The sequence below is a fragment of the Gobio gobio genome (genome assembly GCF_949357685.1).
Source record: "Gobio gobio genome assembly, chromosome: 8".
In the NCBI taxonomy this organism is placed as follows: domain Eukaryota; kingdom Metazoa; phylum Chordata; class Actinopteri; order Cypriniformes; family Gobionidae; genus Gobio; species Gobio gobio.
In genome coordinates, this window is record NC_137114.1 from 11,965,339 (window position 1) to 11,988,164 (window position 22,826).

At 38.6% G+C, this 22,826-nt stretch overlaps 1 protein-coding gene across 3 annotated transcripts in view; it reads right to left on the minus strand.

Annotated features, from left to right (window-relative positions):
* mre11a (MRE11 homolog A, double strand break repair nuclease) overlaps nt 1-22,826 on the minus strand; it is a 54,013-nt gene that overhangs the window by 27,523 nt on the left and 3,664 nt on the right. For all 3 annotated transcript variants that reach the window (XM_079823036.1, XM_079823035.1, XM_079823037.1), the window contains 3 exons: nt 22,225-22,312; nt 19,738-19,879; nt 6,541-6,655 (listed from right to left, as the gene is read on the minus strand). In XM_079823036.1, coding sequence (XP_079679162.1) covers nt 6,541-6,655; nt 19,738-19,879; nt 22,225-22,312 — 345 coding nt within the window. The remainder of the gene's footprint in view (nt 1-6,540; nt 6,656-19,737; nt 19,880-22,224; nt 22,313-22,826) is intronic.

Here is a 22,826-nt window from a genome sequence, read left to right on the forward strand (position 1 = left end):
TTCTGTTCCTCTCAATTCCGATTTTGTTTTAACTCCTACGGTGGCCAATTTAGTCCAAGATTAAGATGGCTTCCAGTTCGACCTCGTCCACAAAATTCGCAAATCCCGGGGCAAAATATCACATAATTGGGGTCGCTTCAACCCGCGGCCATGAAAAACAGCCCGCGGCAACAGTGTTTGAAGTAGCCCGACTTGGCAACACTGGGGTGCATGTGGGCAGATCCTGGAGCAAAAGCGGTGGTAGCCATGGTAGCGAGAGAGAGTGACAGTCGCCCAAGCCAATCACTTGTTTCGGCCCGGACAAAAATAATGAGCGTTGTTTATTGCAGATTAAAAAGTCTAGAGTCACTCGATTTTTTTACTCTCTTTTTCAGAGTACTTAAATTTTAATTATGTATTGACATATAAAGAAAGTTTAAACAAATATGGACAAACGTGTTTTAGATCATTCTTACCTACCCTACCTTTAACCTTCAGCAGAGAAGTGAATTTCGTGGCTCTCTCGCGAGAAAAGAATCAAACTGATGCTTTCCATGTTCCGTGTGATTGGCTTTGGATTTATATGGATTTGTAAACCTACTCTGAAACTCTGAGTTTGTTCAACTAGCTTCATGCAACAGGCCTCGGTTTAGATCCTTGTGTGCATGTGTACTTAGTTCAGGGTCCAGTATTGTCTTTGCTTTAGAATGTAAAACTGTTGTGTTTTGTTTTCTCATGTTGGCTTCTGCCTGTGTTTACCTACAATTATTACCAAGTAATTTTGTAAATAAAAGTTCTACTGCAATTAGATCCATGTCTCCTCTTCCTTGCCTCGCCTGCATCATACAGTGGAACAGTCAAGTCAAGTCAACTTTATTTATATAGCGCTTTTTACAATGCATATTGTTTCAAAGCAGCTTCACAGTGTTAAACAGGAAAATAATGCAACAGAATTTTATTCGGCCGTACAGCCGCTCCAGAGAAAACGGTGATGTCATCAGCTCATTTAAATTATCATACAGTGACAATGTGGGCAGATCAGTAATTTAGTTTATATAGTTAATTTAGTTTACTAATTAGATTAATTTGGATATTTAGTTGAAAATTATGTGTCCCCGACTGAGCAAGCCAAGCCAAAGGCGACAGTGGCAAGGAACCAAACTCCATCAGGGCATAATGGACAAAAATAAACCTTGGGAGAATTGTTGAAAATAATCAAAGATATTTGAAATAAAACAAAGACATTTGCTTTACTGTTGGCAACCACCGTCTTACCCAAGATATTTGAAATTGAATTTGGTGACATCAGGGAAAAGGATAAAAGAAGATCACAACAGTAGCTCTTTTTATTCTCTGCCTTTCTCTGTCTAGGGCCTGCTCTTTGGCTCTGTCCTCTCTCTCTCTCTCTCTCTCTCTCTCTCTCTCTCTCTCTCTCTCTCCCTCTCTCTCACACAGGTAACATTCTATGCATAGGCCTACTGAGTACAATTAAGGGTTTAAGTTTACATCCATTTAAAACTATTTTAAGTGGAACCATAACCAGAATTTGTGTTTCCATTTAAAAGAGATTTCTGTCTATTATGTAATTGACATTATACATTTACCTGATTGTGTTGGAGAAATTCACAAACAAGTTAATGCTTAAACCTTTACATCGCCATGTTTATAATAGAAGCAGGTGAATGGTAGTCTTAAAGGTCCCATGGCATGAAATTTTCATTTTATGAGGTTTTTCAACATTAATATGAGTTCCCCTAGCTTGAATATTGTCCCCAAGTGGATAGAAATGTTGATCGTGTAATCCCGAGTTCTGGCTGTCTGTCTCTGCCTTTGAGAAAATGACAGGTCAGACGAGCCAATCCTGAAGTCTCCTAGTTTGACGTCCAAGCAGGAGCGGTTTCCTCCCTTTCCTCCACCCAGAGAATCTGGCACGCCCATGCAAGCGCTCGAGAGATCATGGCTTGTGAACGAGTGAACGCTGGCAGTTTCTCAGTGTTTGGATGTACAAATGAAAAATCTTTTTTCAGTTCCTTCTGATCTGTGATCAGTGATTTCATATGTGTAGCTAATTATTTATTATTCGTGCACACACTGCGGCTTCTCTCTCTCCCGACAGAACGGTGTTTTCGTGTTTTCTATCATGTGAGTCAGTGTTTATGTACGTCTTCGTTGCGTCTATCTGTTCTAAAATGTGCATACAGTCGTTTCTGCTCAACATCAGCAGAGTCAGAAATAAACCTCACACACGCCGAAGCTCGGGCTGCACTGGCCGGTTGGCCTTCAACATCACCAACCCCCAGTACTGCATCTGGCCCACAGCGGAGGCGCCAAACGCGGAGCGAGATTAAGCAGAAGGGGGGTAAGCGTGATGGTATCCGGCTAGGCAGCCTAGCCCCACAATAAACTGGATTACATTCGATTACTGCTGTTGTGTCTTTGTTTGCGCTGTGTACTCAATGCGTGTCACTGACGCTTTTCATTTGATAGGAACATATCTAAAATAATGCTATTATCAACACTTACTTGTAACTCGTTCATCTCGACAGCTGTAATGGTACTTTGCATGTGTTACAAAGTTGGTAATAATGATGAAGACGGACTTGGTGTGACTGGGACTCGTGTTTATTCATAACTCTGAGATACAAACACAATAAACTCACGCTGACTGACAGCGCTCTCATAACTCAGTAGTTACTATAAATAACTTTGTTAGCAATCGCTGAGCTCCGTCTCTGGTACATTAGTGATGTCTGGTTCGCGAACAATCTTTCTTTTGAACCGGTTCTTTTTAGTGAACCGAATCAGTTCACCAAATCGGACTGAATCGTTCTAAACGGTTCGCGTCTCGAGTCAGCGCTGATCCATAATTTACTACAGTTACTAACTTTCTGACATGAGTGACAGTCCCTCCGACTAGAAATAGACTAATAACCTGAAGTATATGCTGTAACTACAACAGTTTACTGAACTGAGACTGACAGAACCTATGTGAAGTGAACTCCAGTCCATCCGTCTCTCTAGCAGCAGCTTGTGCCTGCTCGTGCCTCGTAGACCTCGTTAAACCACGCCCCCTCCGCTCATATCAAATGCAAAGATGTTTTTACTGAAGTCTCACAGCAGACACGCCTCTTGAAACAGGGCATTTAGCCACAGGGCAAACATCAGTATTGAAAAAATGCCTTTTATTTCTAAATTATGACATTTTATGATGTAAAAATCATACTAACAATATAAGTACACCTCAGGAAACATTATAAAATAATAGAAAAATGCCATGCCATGGGACCTTTAAGAGCACGAGAAGAGAAAGGTCATCAGATAAGAAGGTCCTTAATGTAAACCACTTGTATGTCTGTATGGAAACCACCTGAAATACATCTTTGGGTTGATGTAATGCTGATTAATGATGTTTAAAAAAAAGGAAAGCATGGGATTTCCCACCATTAGAAACATAATGTATAGGTTAATTATAATGGTGGCGAAACCTAAGGTGGAGCCAAAAGCTAGAGATAAGCTAAAAATTACCCATTGGATCCGTAGCGATAAGAAAAAGGTATATAAAAAAAGTGAAGTTTTACCCCAAGAACTTCAGATGTTCAGCTGGCATCTCACTTTGTTGTTCTGACAATAAAGTTAACCTTCTGAAACCTGGAACTTCGCTTCTGAGAGATTTTCTTCTTCACTGACTGATCTGAGGGGACACTTGAGACTTCGAGATTTTCCACGACAATTGTTAATAAATTGTTACATTTTCTATTCTGACTTAATCTATAATTCTCAAGTAGATTATGGCAACGAAGGGTTAAAAGGAATGATTAAATGTGTGACTAAATATTAAATATAAATTACCAAAAAACCAACTGGCATTATATTCTAAATTCGACAATATGATAAATGGAGTCAGATAAAGAATATTATAATCAAATCCATTTTGCCCAGCTGAAACACGAACGCGCAGGGGCCTTCAACCGCAGTTTCAACCGTTACCTTCCTTGGAACGAGATTTTCGCGGGCCTTACAGCTTGGTGACCCTGCTTATGTGATGTTGCAAATTGGACGAACAACGTGCTTCCAGCGGCGTATTGGATTTAAAATCGACACATGGTTTGAGCTTCTCTTTCTTCAGCTGTTGTGGTAAGTCAAATTCTTTCTGCCTTTTTAGAAATGTTGAGGGAAAAACAGACGCACCCCACACAGACACATTGAGAATGGGTCGGAATGCCCAATGTTTGACCGGGGCCGTAACTGGAGTATTGTGAATTTAGACATAAACACATATCAGGGACATAATAGCGACAGCGCAGATGAGGAATAAAACTCGTGTTATGAGTTATCAGCTAAATGCTTTCTCTATTGTTTTATTAGCTTTGTTGCAACAGACTAGCAACGCGCGATGAGAACGAACAAACAACAGAATGTAAAATCTAAGTTTGGAAACAATTAGAAAACATGCAAATTTGATAAATATGAATTTATCTATGCTTTTTTTGTTTATGAAAACATGTAAGTTAAGAAAACTTTTGTTTGACCAATAATTAGCTATACACCAGAGGTGCTACTGCTACAAAATGAAATTACTCTTAAAGGGTAACTTCAGTGATTTAGCATTAGGCTTTGTATCAGTAGAAACCCAGTAGTATATTCAAATTATGGTACTTTCCCCCCTCATGTCACCCTGAGACGAGAGAATTATGCATTTTAATTCTGGAAAAATTCCTCCGATGACGCAAATATCGTCATTTTGCGTCATCTGAGGATTTTTTGGCCAGAGACAAAGACTACAGCCACTAGATGAAGCTGTTCCGCATTTTATCATTTTCATTGATAGTTTAGCTTCCATATGCGATCAGAAAACGTGCCAGACTGGCGCTTAACGTTACCTCAGCTCTGCTCAGCTCGTCATGAGGAATGAAATCTGACACTGCTGCGTCTGTGACGTGACTTTCGTTCGGCTCACTCATGCGTTATTGAAAAGACACGTTCAGTTTTTAATTGTAGTGTTTATTCTCTAACTGAACGAAATTATTGTATTACACCGTCAAAACGACGGTGCATTCTGGGAGTTGTTGTCTTTCATCCACAGGAGACAAAAATACATTTTCTGTCTTTTCTCAGTCTAGAAGTCACCAAATTCAAATTTTGAATTTGTTACTATATTTTGTCTCTTTTTTTTTTTTTTTTTTTTTATTCCTTTCATGAAAATGGATTATTTGTACAAGGCACATAAAATTCATTTGAAGTTTTCCTTTACATTTCCATGATCAGAAAGGAGCAGATGGAAGAATAATATTCTTATATTTATCTGCCCCCTTTATAAACATAACTAGTAGATGGCATTAGCATTGTTTTAATGACATGATTTAATGTTTCTAAGTGATACAGCTGAGCCAACGGGGCAGACGCTCACTCAGAGAACGCAGACTTTTCTCCCTGTTCCACGGGAGCGTTTAGCCTAATAAAAGTAACACAAACTGATCTATCATATCTTGTAAATCTGTTAAAATTGCCATTGTGCTGTCATACAGGTATAGTCTTTAAATAGACTAAATTAAGCAAATAGACATTTGAAATCTAAAAAGAGATAAAAATGAATGTGCATTGCATCAGCCCCAAATCACAGCCCTTTCATATTCAAATGTATCGACCTAGAAATGCAATCTGAGACATCTTAACTGATAGAGCAGGAATTTGACCAAGTGCCAGCAGATAACCGAATGTTAACAAAAACAGAGTCTCGCGTTGGCTTTAAGACCTTTCACAGTTGTAGTGTGTGGTAAGCAGTGAGGCGAGGGACCGTGAGAGCGAGTATTCTTTTGATACATTTTTGTCATGACTTTTTGTCATTCACAAGGTTACAGAGTTATTAGTTAAAGCGTAACGCTGCTAATATATAGGGCCTACCAGGGTTACAGGTGCTTGCGTCAGTGAAGATGCTCAATGGAATAACCTCCTGACTTCTAAGATCATCTAACTGCATGATATTAATTACGTTAATGAAGCAATTTTATGTGCTTCAGTAATTTGTGTCAAATTATTTTAACGCGCTAAGGATTTTGAATTAATCACATGCATTAACACGGTAACGTTGACAGCCCTACTATACAAATAAAAATAACTTAAAATTGACTGGCATCTATGGATTGAGTTTGACATCGTTTGATGTACTGTTGTCTTCCTGTATCAAGTTTCATAAAGCTTGCACTTGTTGAAAAAATGTTGGGAAAAAAAAATTAGCTTGTTTAATTTTGTCAAGAGGATCTTTAAGTTATACATTCCAAATGTTGTGCTTCTTGAGACCTCAAGGAATCAGAAGGAAAACATAAATTAAGCCAATATGATTTGAAAGTTATAAGGTAGTATTAAAGATGTAAATGTGATTATTATAGCACCACCTATTCTCAGATAGAAATCTGCATGTATGTTTGAGGAATGGGTGGGAATTTTTTCAACAAGTGACCATTCCACCACATTTGGGCTCCACATCGCTAAGATGTTCTGACTTTATACCTAAAATAACTAATAATAATAATAATACTTAAAAACAAAAATGATTTCCTGAACCTGTTCTGATGGATGACAAATAAATTGAACCAGCCGTCTTCATCCTCTCTTGGCCGAAGCATTGTCACCTGGTTGTTGACGAACATCCGGTAGAGTCTCTCGTCAGGAATGGAACCTGAAAGTACATTACACTTTATTCTTCACAATGTCCTGCTAAATTTTTAAAACCCATATAAGGTCAAAATAATATGCAGACCCACTTTATATTAGGTGGCCTTAATTACTACCGGTATGTATTAACATTTAAACTCATAATTTGATACAGTGCACTTATTGTGTACATGCATGTTTTTACATTGTACTTACATTTTAAAAATGACCTGCATGTAATTACATCTGTAATTAATTTCTGTATTTACATTTATAACTACACTGTTGTAGGGCTGGTCCGAATACCATTTTTTGAGCTTCGAAGCTTCGGTAGTAATCAACATCGAATATTCGAAGCTTCGGAGGGAAGGGGCTGAACATATTCTTCTCTCTAATAAAGACAGGAATCTCGAGAAGCGGCACGCCTCACGTGGGCAGGGCGCTCCGACTGCACTAGTGATACAAAACACACAGGCCTGTTACGTCCCAGTTTTGATATATTATAGGTGTAAAAATAATTTTGTTCAGTTAGAGAACAGATTAACTACAATTAAAAACTGAACGTGCTGCGTAAGCCGAACGAAAGTCGCAGCACAAACTGCAGCAGGAGTCAGATTTCATTCATCACGAGAGTGAGGAGCTTAATGACAAGATGATCGCGGAAGATTTGGTTTCAAAGCGAAATTTAAAAAGCGCCTATTTAAGGGAGTTTGTCATTGTACGGTTTTGTTGTTTTCATTAAGAATAACAGGCTTATGAACCCACAATTCAAGCAACCCGCCCCCGAATTGGCAAACAGAAAGTAAACTGTGAACGGCTGCATTCGTTCACGGCCATTCAGTGCAAGAAAAAAAAAGAAAAGTAAGCAAATCTTCAGGAGAGGGCCAGGCTAACTGACAAGGGTAGCATTAAATAACCTATACAAAAGTAAACAACAAAGTCTGCCTGTACCGTTCCATTTCAAAGTTCACATCCAGCCAAGTACAGTTCAAATCCCCGGATGTGTTCTTGACCTGCCCCTTTTATCGAGGATGCATTCAGAGTTGACTTGTGCGGACTTGAGACAGCCAGGATTCACAGAAGAATGCATCTTGCACTAACCAGCAAGCGTCAATAGCGAATGAGAAAACCTGCATAATTTAAAAATACTACTGTTATAGTGTATTTGTAATATGCTCTCCTCGACACTCAAAGTGACAACCTTAAAGGGACCTGTTGAGACAGAATCATTTGTAACTGTAGAGGGAGGCTTGAAATTATTATTATTTTTTGCTTATTTAACACTAAATCATACCAAAATTAACCTAAATCCATGGGTTTGAAATGTTTTAAAGTTTGTTAACATTTGCTATGAGCATTAGCCATAACGCTAATGTTTTACCACCCGGACACTGGTCCCATTCTCTCTTGCGCTGCTGTTTCGCTAGTATCGTTGGCATCGGGAGTTAACACAGTTTGAGCCAGCGTCTCAAATCGATAAAGCTCTGGCCCTGTGTCAACAGACAATTCACCCTCCTCCACTTCAGGTGAAGGTGGGGGAGAAAAGTCCTCTACTTCAAATGACCGCTCTGTTGCACAACTACTGGTGTCACTCCAGTCATTCTCCATCTTTTCGAGTCTGACAGCTGTTAATCAATTCGTCACTGCGGGTCTCAGGTGAACGCCCTCCGCTCAGCCCCGCCCTCGGTTCGCCCCCTCTGTCTCCGCTGGGCTCTGCCCACTTTTCCAGCATTTTTCAAAAATTGCCAGTGGGTGGAGTTAGGCTGCGATCAGGGGTTTAGTTACCCGTTAATTCTTGAAGATACAGCAAATGCACTCAAAACAAGGAAGGAGGCAGTGTAATTGAAGCTTTCTACGATGGCTTCAAATAGGGATGCACCGATACCGATACCAGTACTCGGGTGTCGGTCCGATACTGTTGTCAAGTACTCGTACTTGTAAAACTACTCCGATACAACTGCACCCGATACCATTTTATGGCAACCTATCTTTGGATGCGGAGCTGCGTGGAAAGTTACATAATTCGCCGTGCACACCCGCACACCACGGCGCCAAGTGCATAGGGGTCTCACGCTCTCAAAGCGCACAACTGCCATAGTATGGCTTCATTTATGCCGCGCGCAACCGAGCGCTAGTGCGGATGCGGCGAGTATAGCCTAAACCAAGCTTAACCGCTCGTGAGGCAGATACCTCTCGCTAGTGAGTGCTGAAAGTGAAAGGCTGTTTAGTAGGGATGTGCGCAATGACTAGCCTAACCCCGGTAGTATAACAGGCCTAAGCAAGCTTAATTGTTATACTAGTTTGTCATGACATGGAAGAAAATGGAAAAGTTGTGTAAGCTTTCAAAATCCCTCCATCACCCGAGTGGAGTTTATCTGAAGCCTCCGCGAGCGCCAGAGAAAACCAACGCATGCAAAACCTGAGGGAAAATGAAATGATTTTGTTTTGCTGCAGATATACACTTTTCAAAATAATATATTAATTTCAAGATATAACATTAATACAACAGTAATTTAAACATAGCCTTTGTAAAAAAAAAATATATATATTTAAAGCAAAACCTTAAATGTGCCAAAAAAATGTAAACGACTAGTATTTTCCAAGTCGTCTAGCAGCAGCACTAACGTTTAATCGACTAGTCTCTCACATCCATAGCTCAGTGTCACACATTGTAGATGAAAACAGAAACAGGCTCATAGCTGATAATGGAGAGAATTTTCTTTTCATCAAAAAGAACCAGCCTCTCACTTTTCCGAAAAGAGCTGTATGGCAATGATAACATATAATAATTTAATTCAGTTGTTCTGCTACTATGTTGTGTGGTACTGGAATCCACTGAATGTTACAGGTTACGTTTATGTGAAATGGGCAGCAGTGCCATGTTTGTTTAGGAAAACATCAAGTTGAATGTTAAAATGTCAGCAACAGCATTTACTTTGTTACAGTCAGAAAGTGAAAAACATTGGACGAAAATAAAACATTGTTAGAAGAACTGTAATGGTATTATTAAGTACTCGTATCAGTACTCGGTATCGGCAAGTACCCAAATGTAAGTACTTGTACTTGGTCTGAAAAAAAGTGGTATCGGTGCATCCCTACTAGCTTCAAAGATAACAGTTGTATCTTGTTTTAAACTGACTGGTTTGCAGATTAGAGGATTTTATTCACAAAAGTAGAATTCCTCTTCCAACAACCTACTCAAGAGAGTTTGTTCCAGCAAGTAAAGAACATATCGCAGAGACAGCAAGAGAGTGGCCTCATCATGAACATATTGCAGACAAGCTTGCTCCTCGACAGAGTTGCGAGATGAAAGATGGTATCAGACTTAATGATAACGGACATTATGAGATGCCACTACCATTTAACAAGGAAAGGCCTAATTTGCCAAACAATAAAGCATGTGCGTACATCGTCTCAAGTGCTTGGAAAGACGACTGAAGGAGGACATGCAGTATCACAAAGACTATACTGCTTCATGAATGAATATCACCCAAAATAACCTGGAAAAATCTGTGTTGTTTTTGACTGCTCTGCAAGATTTCAAGGAACATCCTTAAATGATCATCTTCTAACTGGCCCAGAGCTTACAAATATCTTGATAGGTGATTTGTCATTTTCCAAGGAATCCAGTAGCAATCATGTGTGACATAGATTGCATGTTTCATCAGTTTCATGTCAAGACAGAAGACCAAAATATCTAAGATTCATATGGTGGGACAAGAGTCTCAATTTTTTGTGTATCGAATGAAGGTTAATTTGTTTGGTGCAGCTTCTTCACCTGGTTGTGCCAATTATGGCCTTAAACATATTTTTGCTGAAGGACAAGGCATATCATCTGAAATTTAAGCAATTAACCTTGTAAGGGAAGCAAGAGAACTCTGTAGTAGTGGTAAACTTCGACCGCACAAGTTCATCTCCAATAAGAATGTCATCGCCTCAATTCCCCAAGAAGATCGTGCTAAAGGAGTGAAGGATTTGGACCAGGCTCTGGGTGAAGTACAAGGGGAGAGAGCACTTAGCATTCTTTGGATCTGACCAATTTCAGTTCAGAGTCACTGTGAAGGAACACCCTTATACCCCTTGTCTACGATAGCATCTGTTTTTGATCTGCTCAGATTTGTGGCACCCTTCATTCTCGTAGGGAAGAAAATTCTGCAGCAGATGTGTCATGACTAGATTAGTTTGGATGATTCACTTCCAAATGGCCTACACTCACAGTGGGAATGCTGGCTTTTGGATCTACCAAATTTAGCCAATGTGAAGATCCATAGATGCTATGTTTCATTGACCAGCAAGGAAGTCAAACATTACGAACTCCATTTCTCTGATGCTGGCATCTTAGGTTATGGAGAGTGCCCATTTTAGAGTTATGGTTATGGAGAGTGCCCAAGATTAGAGCTTTCAGCCGCAGTGGTGGCTGTACAAATAAGTGATATGCTCAAGAAAAATTGGAAATAGAAGACTTGCAGGAATATTTCTGGACTGATTCTAGGGTCGTTCTTGGTTATATTAATAATGATGCTAAGATATTTCATGTCTTTGTCGCTAATCGCATCCAGCGTATCAAGTTCCAATTCCAATCAATGGAGATATGTCGCCACTGAAGATAATCCTACTGATTATGCCTCTAGAGGTCGCAATGTAGAACGATCTTCCCAGGGAAGAAGTTAAGGTGGGAGAGTAATAATCCAGAGCTTTGCAAGTTTCAAGTTCTTAGTAAAAAAAGCAAATGAAGAAAGAACATTGTTGCACTGCCTATGCAAGTTCTCTGATTGGATTTGCCAGACATAAACGCTGTGAGAAAAAGGTCAAGTAGCAAGTCTAGAAGAAAGGAGAGAGGCAGAACACTTTATTATTCGACTGGTTCAAGAAGCAGCCTTCTCCAAAGAGATGCAAAGTCTCAAGAAACCGAAAGCATCCGATACCCAAGACAATACCCTATACCCTGGCACATGCAACTCTCCATCCACATGTGAAACATTCAGCCATTCTTCCAAGAGAGTGACTTCTCAGCCTTACTAATTAAGCATTATCACGAATGAGTACAGTGTTTGTAACATGTTTCAGAAATACATTTCTAACATTTATAATGTGTTTAGAATTTAAACAAATTTTAGAATCGCCTTTACAGCGACTTTAATTTAGTGATTCCTCTGCGTACCACTAGAAGGAGCCCGAGTACCACTAGTGGTATGTGTACAACACTTTGAGAACCACTGTTCTAGAGGACTTGATAGCACCTCCCTGCGAATTTTGTTCTATGAAGTTATGATTATTGTGAATAGTCGGCCCTTGACTGTTGAACATCTTAACGACCCATTGGGTCCAGAGCCTCTTACACCGAATCACATCTTGACTATGAAGTCTACGATTATTGAACCACCCCCTGGAGAGTTTATTAAATAAAATCTTTATCTCTGTTAACGATGGCGTAAGGTGCAATATTTAGTCAATAGCTTCTGGTCACGTTGGAAGAAAGAGTATCTTTTAAATCTTAAGCACAGACAGAAATGGAGCAAGAACTGCAGGAACGCCAAAATAAATTATATTGTTATCCTTCCAAGATAAATGGCCAAGGTGATACGAAGTGTAGCCAGGAAATGATGGCAGAGTGAGAAAGGTGAAGCTGTTAATGAGTGACTCTTCTCTGGATAAGAAAAGTAAATGTTAATCTAAGCCTAGCTTCCTAGAGCGTCCAATCCAGAAGACCGTCACCCTATTGGAAGCCGATGAAGATTAATGATGTTCTGCATATTTACTCTCTATCCTTCCATGGGTTAGTTAATATTTCATGGTTATCGTTCAAGTATTATTCAATACAATATATTTGCTATAGAGAAATCACAAGTGATTGGTGAGAATGTAATGGATGTCTAAATATCCCACATAGCAACATTGTGTCAGCTTAGATCCGGCCCACATCTGGCCCATATGCTGCGTGGAATGACGGCCCTTGGGTGGCTCACTCCTGTTTGCCAGATCTGAGCCACAAGCAGGCCATAGTGATGCCACGTCAGCCAAGAGCAAAGAAATCAAACAGAACTGGACCTTATCTGAGCCACAAAATCTGTGTACATTAAATATGGAGTCATCTCAGCCTTAATAAGCCTGTTAACCAACAGAATCACTGAAGGAAAGAAGAGAACCCGAAAAAGAGAACAAGAACAACACAGCCTTGGATGAAATCAACTGAAGATAAAAAGACATTAAATCTCTGAAGATCTCAGCAGAGGAGGATTAAACAACTCCACAAACAGCATTAACAGCTTCACGCATTACTAACCAGATTGAATTTATTTCCGTCAGACCTCTACAGAAGTTCATATTGAGAATTGACAGAGGTTTAACTCTGAAGTGTTCCATTTTAAGTCACCATAACGTTGATCATTTACGTTGATTCCATTAGTTGGGCCCTTAACTCTTAGTATACATTTGTCTTTTTTGGCTGCTGTGAAAGTGTGTTTGTAAAACACATTTGCAGTAGCAAAAGGAAGCTAAAGCGAAATGACATCAGATGATGATGGTTATGGACTATTAAAGGATTAGTTCACTTTTAAATAAACTTTTGCTGATAATTTACTCATCTATAATTTGAGCTATAATTCACCTCATGAAAAGCTGTTCATTTCTGAAAGCAACGGTTTCAGGGCTGATTGTAAGGTAGCTTTATTCTGTTAAGTTTATTCTGTTAGCATCTGTGAATATTAAATGCACAAAGACCGTTTAAATATGAATACTGCTACAATGTAAAATAATAGATTATAACGTGTTTATTGTAAAAGAGCCTAGTCATCAATAAAGCTTTTATTCGCAAATGTCTGCTCAGATGCTATAAATATAGTACCAGTCAAACATATTTTTCTTCATATTGATGTTTAAATATTATAGCCTAATGTTATATTTTTATTCAATATCAAAGTTTGTTTTATCGAGTTAAAGGGATAGTTTACCCAAAAATGAAAATTCTGTCATCATTTACTCACCCTCAAGTTGTTCCAAACCTGTATGAGTTTCTTTGTTCTACTGAACACAAAAGAAGATATTTTGAAGAATGTTTGTAACAAAGCAGATAGAGCAACCATTGACTACCATAGTATTTTTTCCCTACAGTAAGTAAAGTAAAGTCTGCCATTCAAGTTAACAGATCGGCCATCGTAACACTCAGGTACTCCAGTGAGCAATCAAAAATGTCTTGGCCTCATCCACTGATGAAAGCAGCTTTTGCTCACCTTCCTTGGTCAGGATCCTCAACCTTGCAGGGAAAAGAATGGAAAGCTTGAAACCAAGATTGTAAAGCTCTGAGGACCCTCAACTGACTCAGGTATGCCAATAATCCTGATATTATTACGTCGACTACCGCCCTCCAAGTCTGCCGTTTTGGCCTTGAGCTTAGCGTAGTTCTCAGATAGTTCTGCAAATACCGCTTCCAGAGAGTGAATTCTCTCGCCGAGGAGGTCTGCGTTAGATTTCAATGATGCTATTCGTGGTCCATGGTCCGACACCGCAGCCTGGACGAGGCCAAGTTTTGCCTCTTAAAGATGTCAATGCAGTTTTGAAATCGGCAGACAGAGCGGCTCTGAGGTCTTCCAATAAGCTAGTCAAGGCCGACATGTTAACCTCGCCATGAGCCGCGGATGTGTCGTCTTTAGCGGCGGTATCTTTATTCGCTTGTTTGGCTGATTTAGATGCCATTTCTGCTTCTGTACTTATTAGACTTGTTATCCCATTACACTCTAAAAAAATAAACAAGTAGAGGATTGTTAACTGATAACAAAAAAAAAAAATCTGTACGGGAGCACGAGGTAGACGAGGTCTACTACATTCGCATCCAGAACCGGAAGTCTGACAGTTTTTCTAACCTAGGACAATATCAGACGCTCAGCGTCTGATACTGGAGAAGCTGCAATTCAAACTATATTCACGCAAGCAGTAAGTAGTGATTTTTTCCACTTATTGACTGTCTAAACAATTTCTGATTAAATTGAAAGTTTCTTAGTGAGACAACATTAACAATAAATCCCGTGTTGTCTAGATCCAACGCAAGATGTTAGTACAGTAACAATAGGAAACTCCAAGTACCATAGTCTACATAATAGTATGACAAATGTCAAATGACAAAGGTTAATATTATTTCCTGCCAGTGTTGTAATATAAATCTACAAAATACAACCGTAGATACATATGGCAATCCCTTTTGTCAGATCGAATTATAATTTAGCCTATATTTCATCAACAACACATAACTCAGGAGCTAACTACCTTAGTTTAGATGCTTATAGCTCACTCAATCCTTCTAGCGAACGTCACCTCCATCACTTAAGTTGAAACGATAGTCATTTGACAAGGCATCTAGTCAATTTGTTAAAAAAAAAAACTTTACTGTTCTGTACAAACAACATATTTACGCACCACCCAGTTCGCTGTTTAGAGTTCGTAATTCAAAGTGAAGAAGCCATCATTGTAAAATCATACGGTGACGCATTACAATAATTGTGACTGCTGACGTTAAAGTTAATGTTATTTGCTAGTTCACATGTAGGCTGATGTTATAGTACTGACCTTACGTTTTGCAGGTTCTTACTGAAAATAAAGACTAAACTTACCACTCAGAAGCGTCCATTTCCAATCTCTGTTTTTATACATTATGCCACGTTTTAGATTGGGATTTAGATTCCCTTATGAATAGAAAGTTCCAGACAGATCCTAACAGATGCAAATAGTCATGCCAGTCAAGCTCTTTCTCTCTCCCTCACACAAAACAAAATTGTCCTGCCGCCATGTAACACAAGGGTGTCCAATCCAGCTACCGGGGGGGCACTTTTAAGTGGAGTTGATTTTTAAATGAAGTTTCTAGTGATCCTGAAGACTTTGATCAGCTGATTAATGTCTGTTTAATTAGGACTGGAGCTAAACTGGCCCTAAAGGAAGAGGGTAGGTCATCACTGATGTAACATGTAATGTTCTGCCTCCTGTTACTTCAATAACTTCTCAAAAAACAGCTAAATTACGTGACTCTTCTGAATCACTAATTAGTTAAGATGCTCAAATCTGTGGTGTAAGAGCGGTTTCACACACAGAGTTTTTTGGACACTCCTTGATTTCTTATTTAATATTTTTAATCTTGACTAATGTTCATAAAAATATGTAAAATTGCAGCTTTATTACTTCTTACAAATGTAAAAAAAGTAATCATAGCGCACATTGCATTCTCAAATGTACATTATAAGCTGCATGCAGAGATGGAGTTTGAGTGGATCAATATTTACTGTGAACCGAGCAGCTCCCACACCCTGAGAATTTTATATGTTCTTTTAAATTTAATATAATGATAAATAAAAAAAATCCTAATAAATAAATATTGATAAAAAATATATATTTTCTTTCATCACACTGTTTTAACGTAGTTCTTGTAACATTTAAAAAATATAAATGAAAAGGGGGTAAATTATTATGTAATAGCATGTTAAAAACATGGTAACATTCAAAACTTTACAAATTTTGCGCATTCACTCATTTATGAGAATGTACTGATCAGATACAATACATGGGTCCAAAAGAACCTGGTAAAACAACAGGTGTATACAGATTTTTAAATTCCCCCTATAAGAGTTTGCACTTAATTTAAACGACAACATTACTGTAGTAAAAACATGTTTTACTTAATTTATACAAGTGAAGACGAGCGGAGAGTATAGAATACTAGATTCAAAATTAGCTAGCTAGTGAATACATGCATATATTAACAGCGTAAACATGAATTAAACATGCCACCATAATATGATTAAATGTTTATAAATTAAGTGTACCAGCAATCATAAATTAAATAACACATTTCTTAGAAATACGTTACATTTTACCAAGGTAACGAGGATCACTCAGTCGCTTTGTGTAAGTTCCAGGGCGCACATGTGCTTTTTTATGATTTTCCGATGGTATAAACGAATTATAATGGTTGTTGTATTACTATATTATTAACATTACAAAAGTCAAACTCAAATGCAGTTACAGGGTTTTTGACCAGCGAATGTGTGCATTTGTCTGTCATTAAAATGGTGGCATCACATTACGTTTTCATCAACAGTTACAAAGTTTGTTGTAGCTAACGTATATGGGCACTCAGTTTTTCCTGTTGTAAAATTGTTTGGCCAAAATCTCATGTTATAAAAGATGAAATGCTACAGTATGCACACTCACAGGCTATTTTAGTGTAGGCTATTGGCTATGACAATGGCAAATGCTAGCCTTCTCTCTCCGGTCCCACGTCTTAGACCTCAATTAAATAAAATATGATCCTTTTATAGACAGTGTTTCTTGCATAAAGAAAACGCTGTCGCTACTTATTCAAACAAGATGATCTTTATTTACCCTTGCAAGACTTCGTTCAGCTGCTGTGGAACTTCAGTTCATTCAGTCACGATAGAGGGGGTGGATTTATGAGGTTTACTGACAGTTTGAGAATCCAACAAGATTTAGTCACAAGCTCTATTTAATACATTTCATTGGCTAAATATTTGTAAAACAGACAGACAAATGTGAAGGGTGACTAATAGCATTGATTTATTGATTTATTGAGAAGTGGGCTAATGTACACAGGTGACGATATTTATTTTAGTACACTTCACCGAAAACCACACTACAAAAGAATCATGTAAAACAGATCAAAATAAACCTTGATATTACTTTTGACATGAGAACAAAATGTATGTAGAAATGTAAGTGCAAACTGGACCACCCAACTTTGCATCGCCCGCCACAAGCTCTCTGTCTGCAACACGACAAGAGGCCATAACGGAGAAATTAATTTTGTTCATTTGTAAGGACATGAGAGCGATCAGTGTCGTAGATGGGGCAGGCTTCAGGCAGTTCTGTCAAGCAATGGAACCGAGGTACTGACTGAATAGATATTGATATCGAATAAAGGATAAATGCACTGCTTCCACTGGTTTGATTATTTACCGTTTCATGTCAAGGAAAAGTTCCATGTTTACCACAGCACAGCTCGCTCGGAGCGTTCAATAATATGCTGTAAAACTTATATTAATATTTGTTTCAATCACTGAATGAAGCCTGCTATATTTGAGACAAGAGTCGCGACCTTAAATTGCTTGCACAAAACTCTTGATCAGCTCTCAAAATGTGTTTGTTCATTTAAACCGGGATGCGCAGAGAGGGTGAGGGCGAGAGAGAGTGAGGTCTGTGGTCTTTAGCCATTAGTTGATTCACTTGTTTTTGTGTAGGTAATACGTTGTCAAATATGTTTAAACTTAAATAGACTACCTATATAAGTAGTTATGTCTCTTTGTATTCATTTGTCCTGTTATTGACATAATGCGCGTCATTGATAAAATGCGCAACCAGATGTTCGAATAGTTTGAATATTCGTGCTTTTTTTAGAGGGAATATTCGTAAGAAATCCTAAGTGGCTCCTGCTGCACTGTGCTGCGACTCTGTAGCTTGTGCTTTATGAAGCAGAGCTTTTAGATTATAATTGACCAATCGGTAAGCCCCGCCCTCCTTAGTTACTGTTGCTAACTCGGACAAACAAACGGAGATGCTATATCTTACAATGTACAGCTGTCAGTGTGAAAACCTTATCCCAAGATGTTTTTGGACACAGATTGTAGCGTATATCCCGTCCAAATGATGGCCAAACTTAACTGATGGTTTATCAAGTTTATTGCATCGTTATTCACTCCAAAAAATCATCGTAAGAGCTGAACAAACAAAGCATAAGAAGTGCGCATTAACGTCTCATTCACAAACTATCTCTCTCCGTTGCATTACCATTAACATACACAGCAAATTACACAAAAACACTCATACAACTAACAGTAAACAAACATATACACAGACCTTATGCTTTTCGAGGGTGCCGTTAATAACTGGTAAACTTTGTATCTGCAAAACAACTCCAATAAACTGCGTTCGAGCTCTTCCTTTCATTACACGGAGACTATAATACCCATCAAAATAGGAGTAGGACAGATAATGTAGACCTTAAACATATCTAAAATGAAATTAATGTACATAAAACCAGTTTAATATGGAGAGGCACTGAAATGTAGACCTTCTTGTTTTTGACCTACAGTGTAACATGACGTGAGAACAGTTAGTTATTTCGGTTAGTATGTTAGCAGGGACTTTAATCGTAACTTAACGAGAGTATGACCACCAGAAAATCCTCTCAGGATACCTGGAGTCAGTGTTACAGTACCCCAGGCACGACATTTTAGCATTTTTGTAGCATAAACACTATCAAACTGGTGAGAGCTTCGGATTTTCCAATGTGTCTCTATGGCGCTGACACCTAAAGATGTCCGAGTTCCGGTCCCAGCGCAACTGATACTCAACTGCTATTGTCTCATCTGCGTTCGAGGGGAGGGGCTTACCGATAGGTCAATTGTAGCATCCGTTGTCCATCTGAACTAAAAAAAATTCTCTAAAAAAGCAAAATGACAGTGGGAGAGGTGCAAAGGGTGGGCAAATAATGTAATCGGTTTATGGCTGAACACAATTTAACACCAGTACATACCAGTACAACACCAGGACAAAAATAATAACTTACACAGATCATCCCGGTCAAAAACTCCCCTGGGCATAGGGGCGGGTGATATACCGGTAGACACGAAAAACTGGTAGAAATTTGTCAACCTGCTGATATTTTGCTATCGCAGTTATTTTAAAGTGACATTGTCATGATGCGCCAACACGAATGCTTATCGTTTGAATGCGTTTTTTAAACAGTTTTTTATTTAATTAAATTTTTCGCTTTGACACCAAATCCTCTACCATCATCTCTCCTGCTGCACTGTGCTGCAACTCTGAGCTTTCAGATTATAATTGTAGCAGCCGTTGTCCACCTGTCCAACTGCAGTACGTTTTCTAAGAATGAAACATGACTTCCCCCACTGATCACGTCTTTCCTATGCAAGAGTTTGCCTTGTGGTCCTGCGTGGTACTGTATGCAATCACAGGATCCTTTTCCCTTTGATGTTCATTCTCAATGGTCACATCTGTATTTGCCCAATTTTTTAATTTTCTATTTTATACACTACAACTCTTTATTTTATGTAACTTACACCACATTGCTGAATATTATAAACTCACCAATGCCGTAGAGTGCAATCCTGGTGTTTCCTTTCTGCAGAAGAACTGGACTGACCTCAAGTTTCTCCACTGAAGGACTGCGGCCAAAATGATTGACCAGACCAGCGCAGCTCAACAGGTCTATAGCACATAGACCATCAGCCTGGAAAACGGCAAACACAAAAACTGAAAATAGGATTGTAGGAAGGAAGGAAGACACACAATTGCCTAATCAATTATCTAATCAACATTTAAATTGCATCTCTTACTGACCAATTGAACACATACAGAAATAATAATATGCAGTTACAACTTTCTACAGCTGAGAATCGGAAGTGCTCATACTGTCTTTAGGACTGCATTACTTCATCTTTCTGTTGTTGATTCGTTAACATTTCCGTGGTTTACTATGGTGTGTGGCTTTCTCTACAATCAATGACTGTTTGTGATAGTTCTGAGTAGTCCTGATAGTTTTCAGTATGCTCTGCACATTTTAATTCTTCTTCACAGTGTCAATATGATATTGAGCTTATCACAGTTAGGACAATTGAACTAATACAAATTGTTATTAATATGTTTTTCTGGGAAATATGTAAACAACATACTGCTCTTCAGAAGCTACATGAGCAGGGCCGGAGTGGGACCTATTTTCAACCCGGGATTTTTTTCATGGCTTGGACTAAAAACCTTGATATTGTCTTGATGGATTGTTTTTATTTGGAAGGGAGGATTGATTGCCTCACAAAAATGTTCACTCATTTACCCTACTTTTAAAAAGACGGATGATTCAAAATGTTTTCCATTATTTTGACAGAAAAAAAACAAGAAAGAACATACATAAACGTAGCACCTAAAATATTATCTGTTCTGTACATGGTAGAGATAGGCCTATGCGGATTCACTTTTTCTCTCTGGGTATGCGCGTGTGTAAGAGAAAGAGAGCATGTGCGCTCTCTACCAAGTGACATTATTTAATGCATTGCATAAAGTCAAAAGTGTGATTAGTCAATTAAATTGTCAGTCACGCAATATTGTAACATGCTTTTTCCGCGTGTAGGCTATGTGAAGTATAGAGAAAAAGTGAGGGAGAAGTTATGTGGCCCGCCGTATGGTGTCTGTAATATAGAATATACCCAATAATATTTACAATATTTTAACCGCTACGAAGAGCTGTGCACATGCAAATGACAGGATTTTGGGTGTACGAGCACCATTTGCTAATCTTCGCCACTAATCGGCTGCGATTTGCTGCTGTGTGTCAAGTCAAGTCAAGTCAACCTTATTTATATAGCGCTTTTAACAATGCAGATTGTTTCAAAGCAGCTTTACAGTGTTAAACAGCAAAATAATGCAACATAATTGTATTCAGCTGTATAGCCATTCTGAAAATGGTGATGTCATCAGTTCATTTCAATTATCATACAGTGACAGTGTGGGCTTTAGATCAGTAATTTAGTTTATATGGTTTATTTAGTTTAATAATTAGATTTATTTGGATATTTAGTTGAAAAATGTTGTGTCCCCAACTGAGCACGCCAAGCCAGAGGCAAGAGTGGCAAGTAAACCAAAACCCCATCAGGTGACCTAATGGAGAAAAGTAAACCTTGGGAGAAACCAGGCTCAGTCGGGGTGCCAGTTCTCCTCTGGCCAATTAACAAACAGCGTATGATTATTATTCTGGCAACTTTACAGGTCAGAGGTCATAATAGATTGGAATATTCGAAGGATCGGAGGCAACACGCCGGAGAGAGGTTTATTGAGGATGATGTGTTGATTAAATAATTATTAAAGTACAATATTCGAAAGATCGGAGGCAACGCGCTGGAGACGGGGTTATTGAGGATGACATATCGATTTAAGAATGATTCAATTGTAATATTCGAACAATCGGAGTCATCACGCCGGAGACGGGTTTATTGAGGATGCCTATTCAATTGAGTCTAATCGACATGTGTCTCTCATTGAAAATTAACTAGGACTTTTGCTTTCCACATCCCTTGTGAAACTGCTTTTATGTCAAAGTGGTACGTACTACTGGCCCAATTTATGAGCAGCCCACTGGGAAATCTCTCAATTCTCCCGATTGCACTCCGGGCCTGTACATGAGATATTATTTTGCAGAGGACAAAAATATTTAAACAGAAAATGATTTAAAAAGATCAAAATTATGATTAACTTAAGATCTACTTCACCACATTGGTACACTGAATAACAGAGGATCACACGCAATTAAAATGTATTACAAACTTAGTTCCACATAGCAACTATCGATGACAATTAATAGGCAAATACAATATATCAGTTGACCTGCTAGCTGCATTCCCAAACAAAAGTAATTTCAAGTTTTGTGTGTAATATGCAACAGATTATGCAGCAGTGTGGACTGTGGACTGTCCATAAGCACGTCTGAGACTGCATTACTCACTATGTGCACACACTACCGATTAATATTCAATATCTACAAAGCAGACAGGTTTAGTGAACTAATAAATTGATTTATTCTCTTACCCCAGTTGGGTCATCATGGTTACCATGCACACTGAATACAGGGATGGAAATGTTGAGATTATTGTCCAAATAGTTCACCCATGGAAACCTGACAAAATAACAAAGGACATCATGTGTCTGTGTGTATGTGGACATTTTTGCATCTCTGAACATTACATTAAGGTAGTATTTTATACTGAAACATTTTCATCATTCATCAAACTTTGAATGAAAATTCTGATAATTTATTTAAGGGTTGGTTGACATGACAGATGCTGTTTGTGCGGTTTAATGTGCTTGAGCCATAGTTTCTCCAATGCACAACTTACAATTTACTGTTTGGAGCTTGACACTTAGGGACTCCATTGGACTTTCATGGACAACAACTGAAACATTCTTAAATTAACTTATCTTATCTTAGGTCCTTGTCTATCAAATCCAAATCAAATTTTGGACTTGATTTATGAAGTTAGTGCCATACAACGACAGTTCATATTGACTATGGCTGCCGACAGATAATATTTCCCACCCCAAAGCATACCAAGCCCACATTCACGTCCATATCTAAAACAATACCATATCTAAAACAATACCGCATCACGTTTAGTTACTACACGTGACAT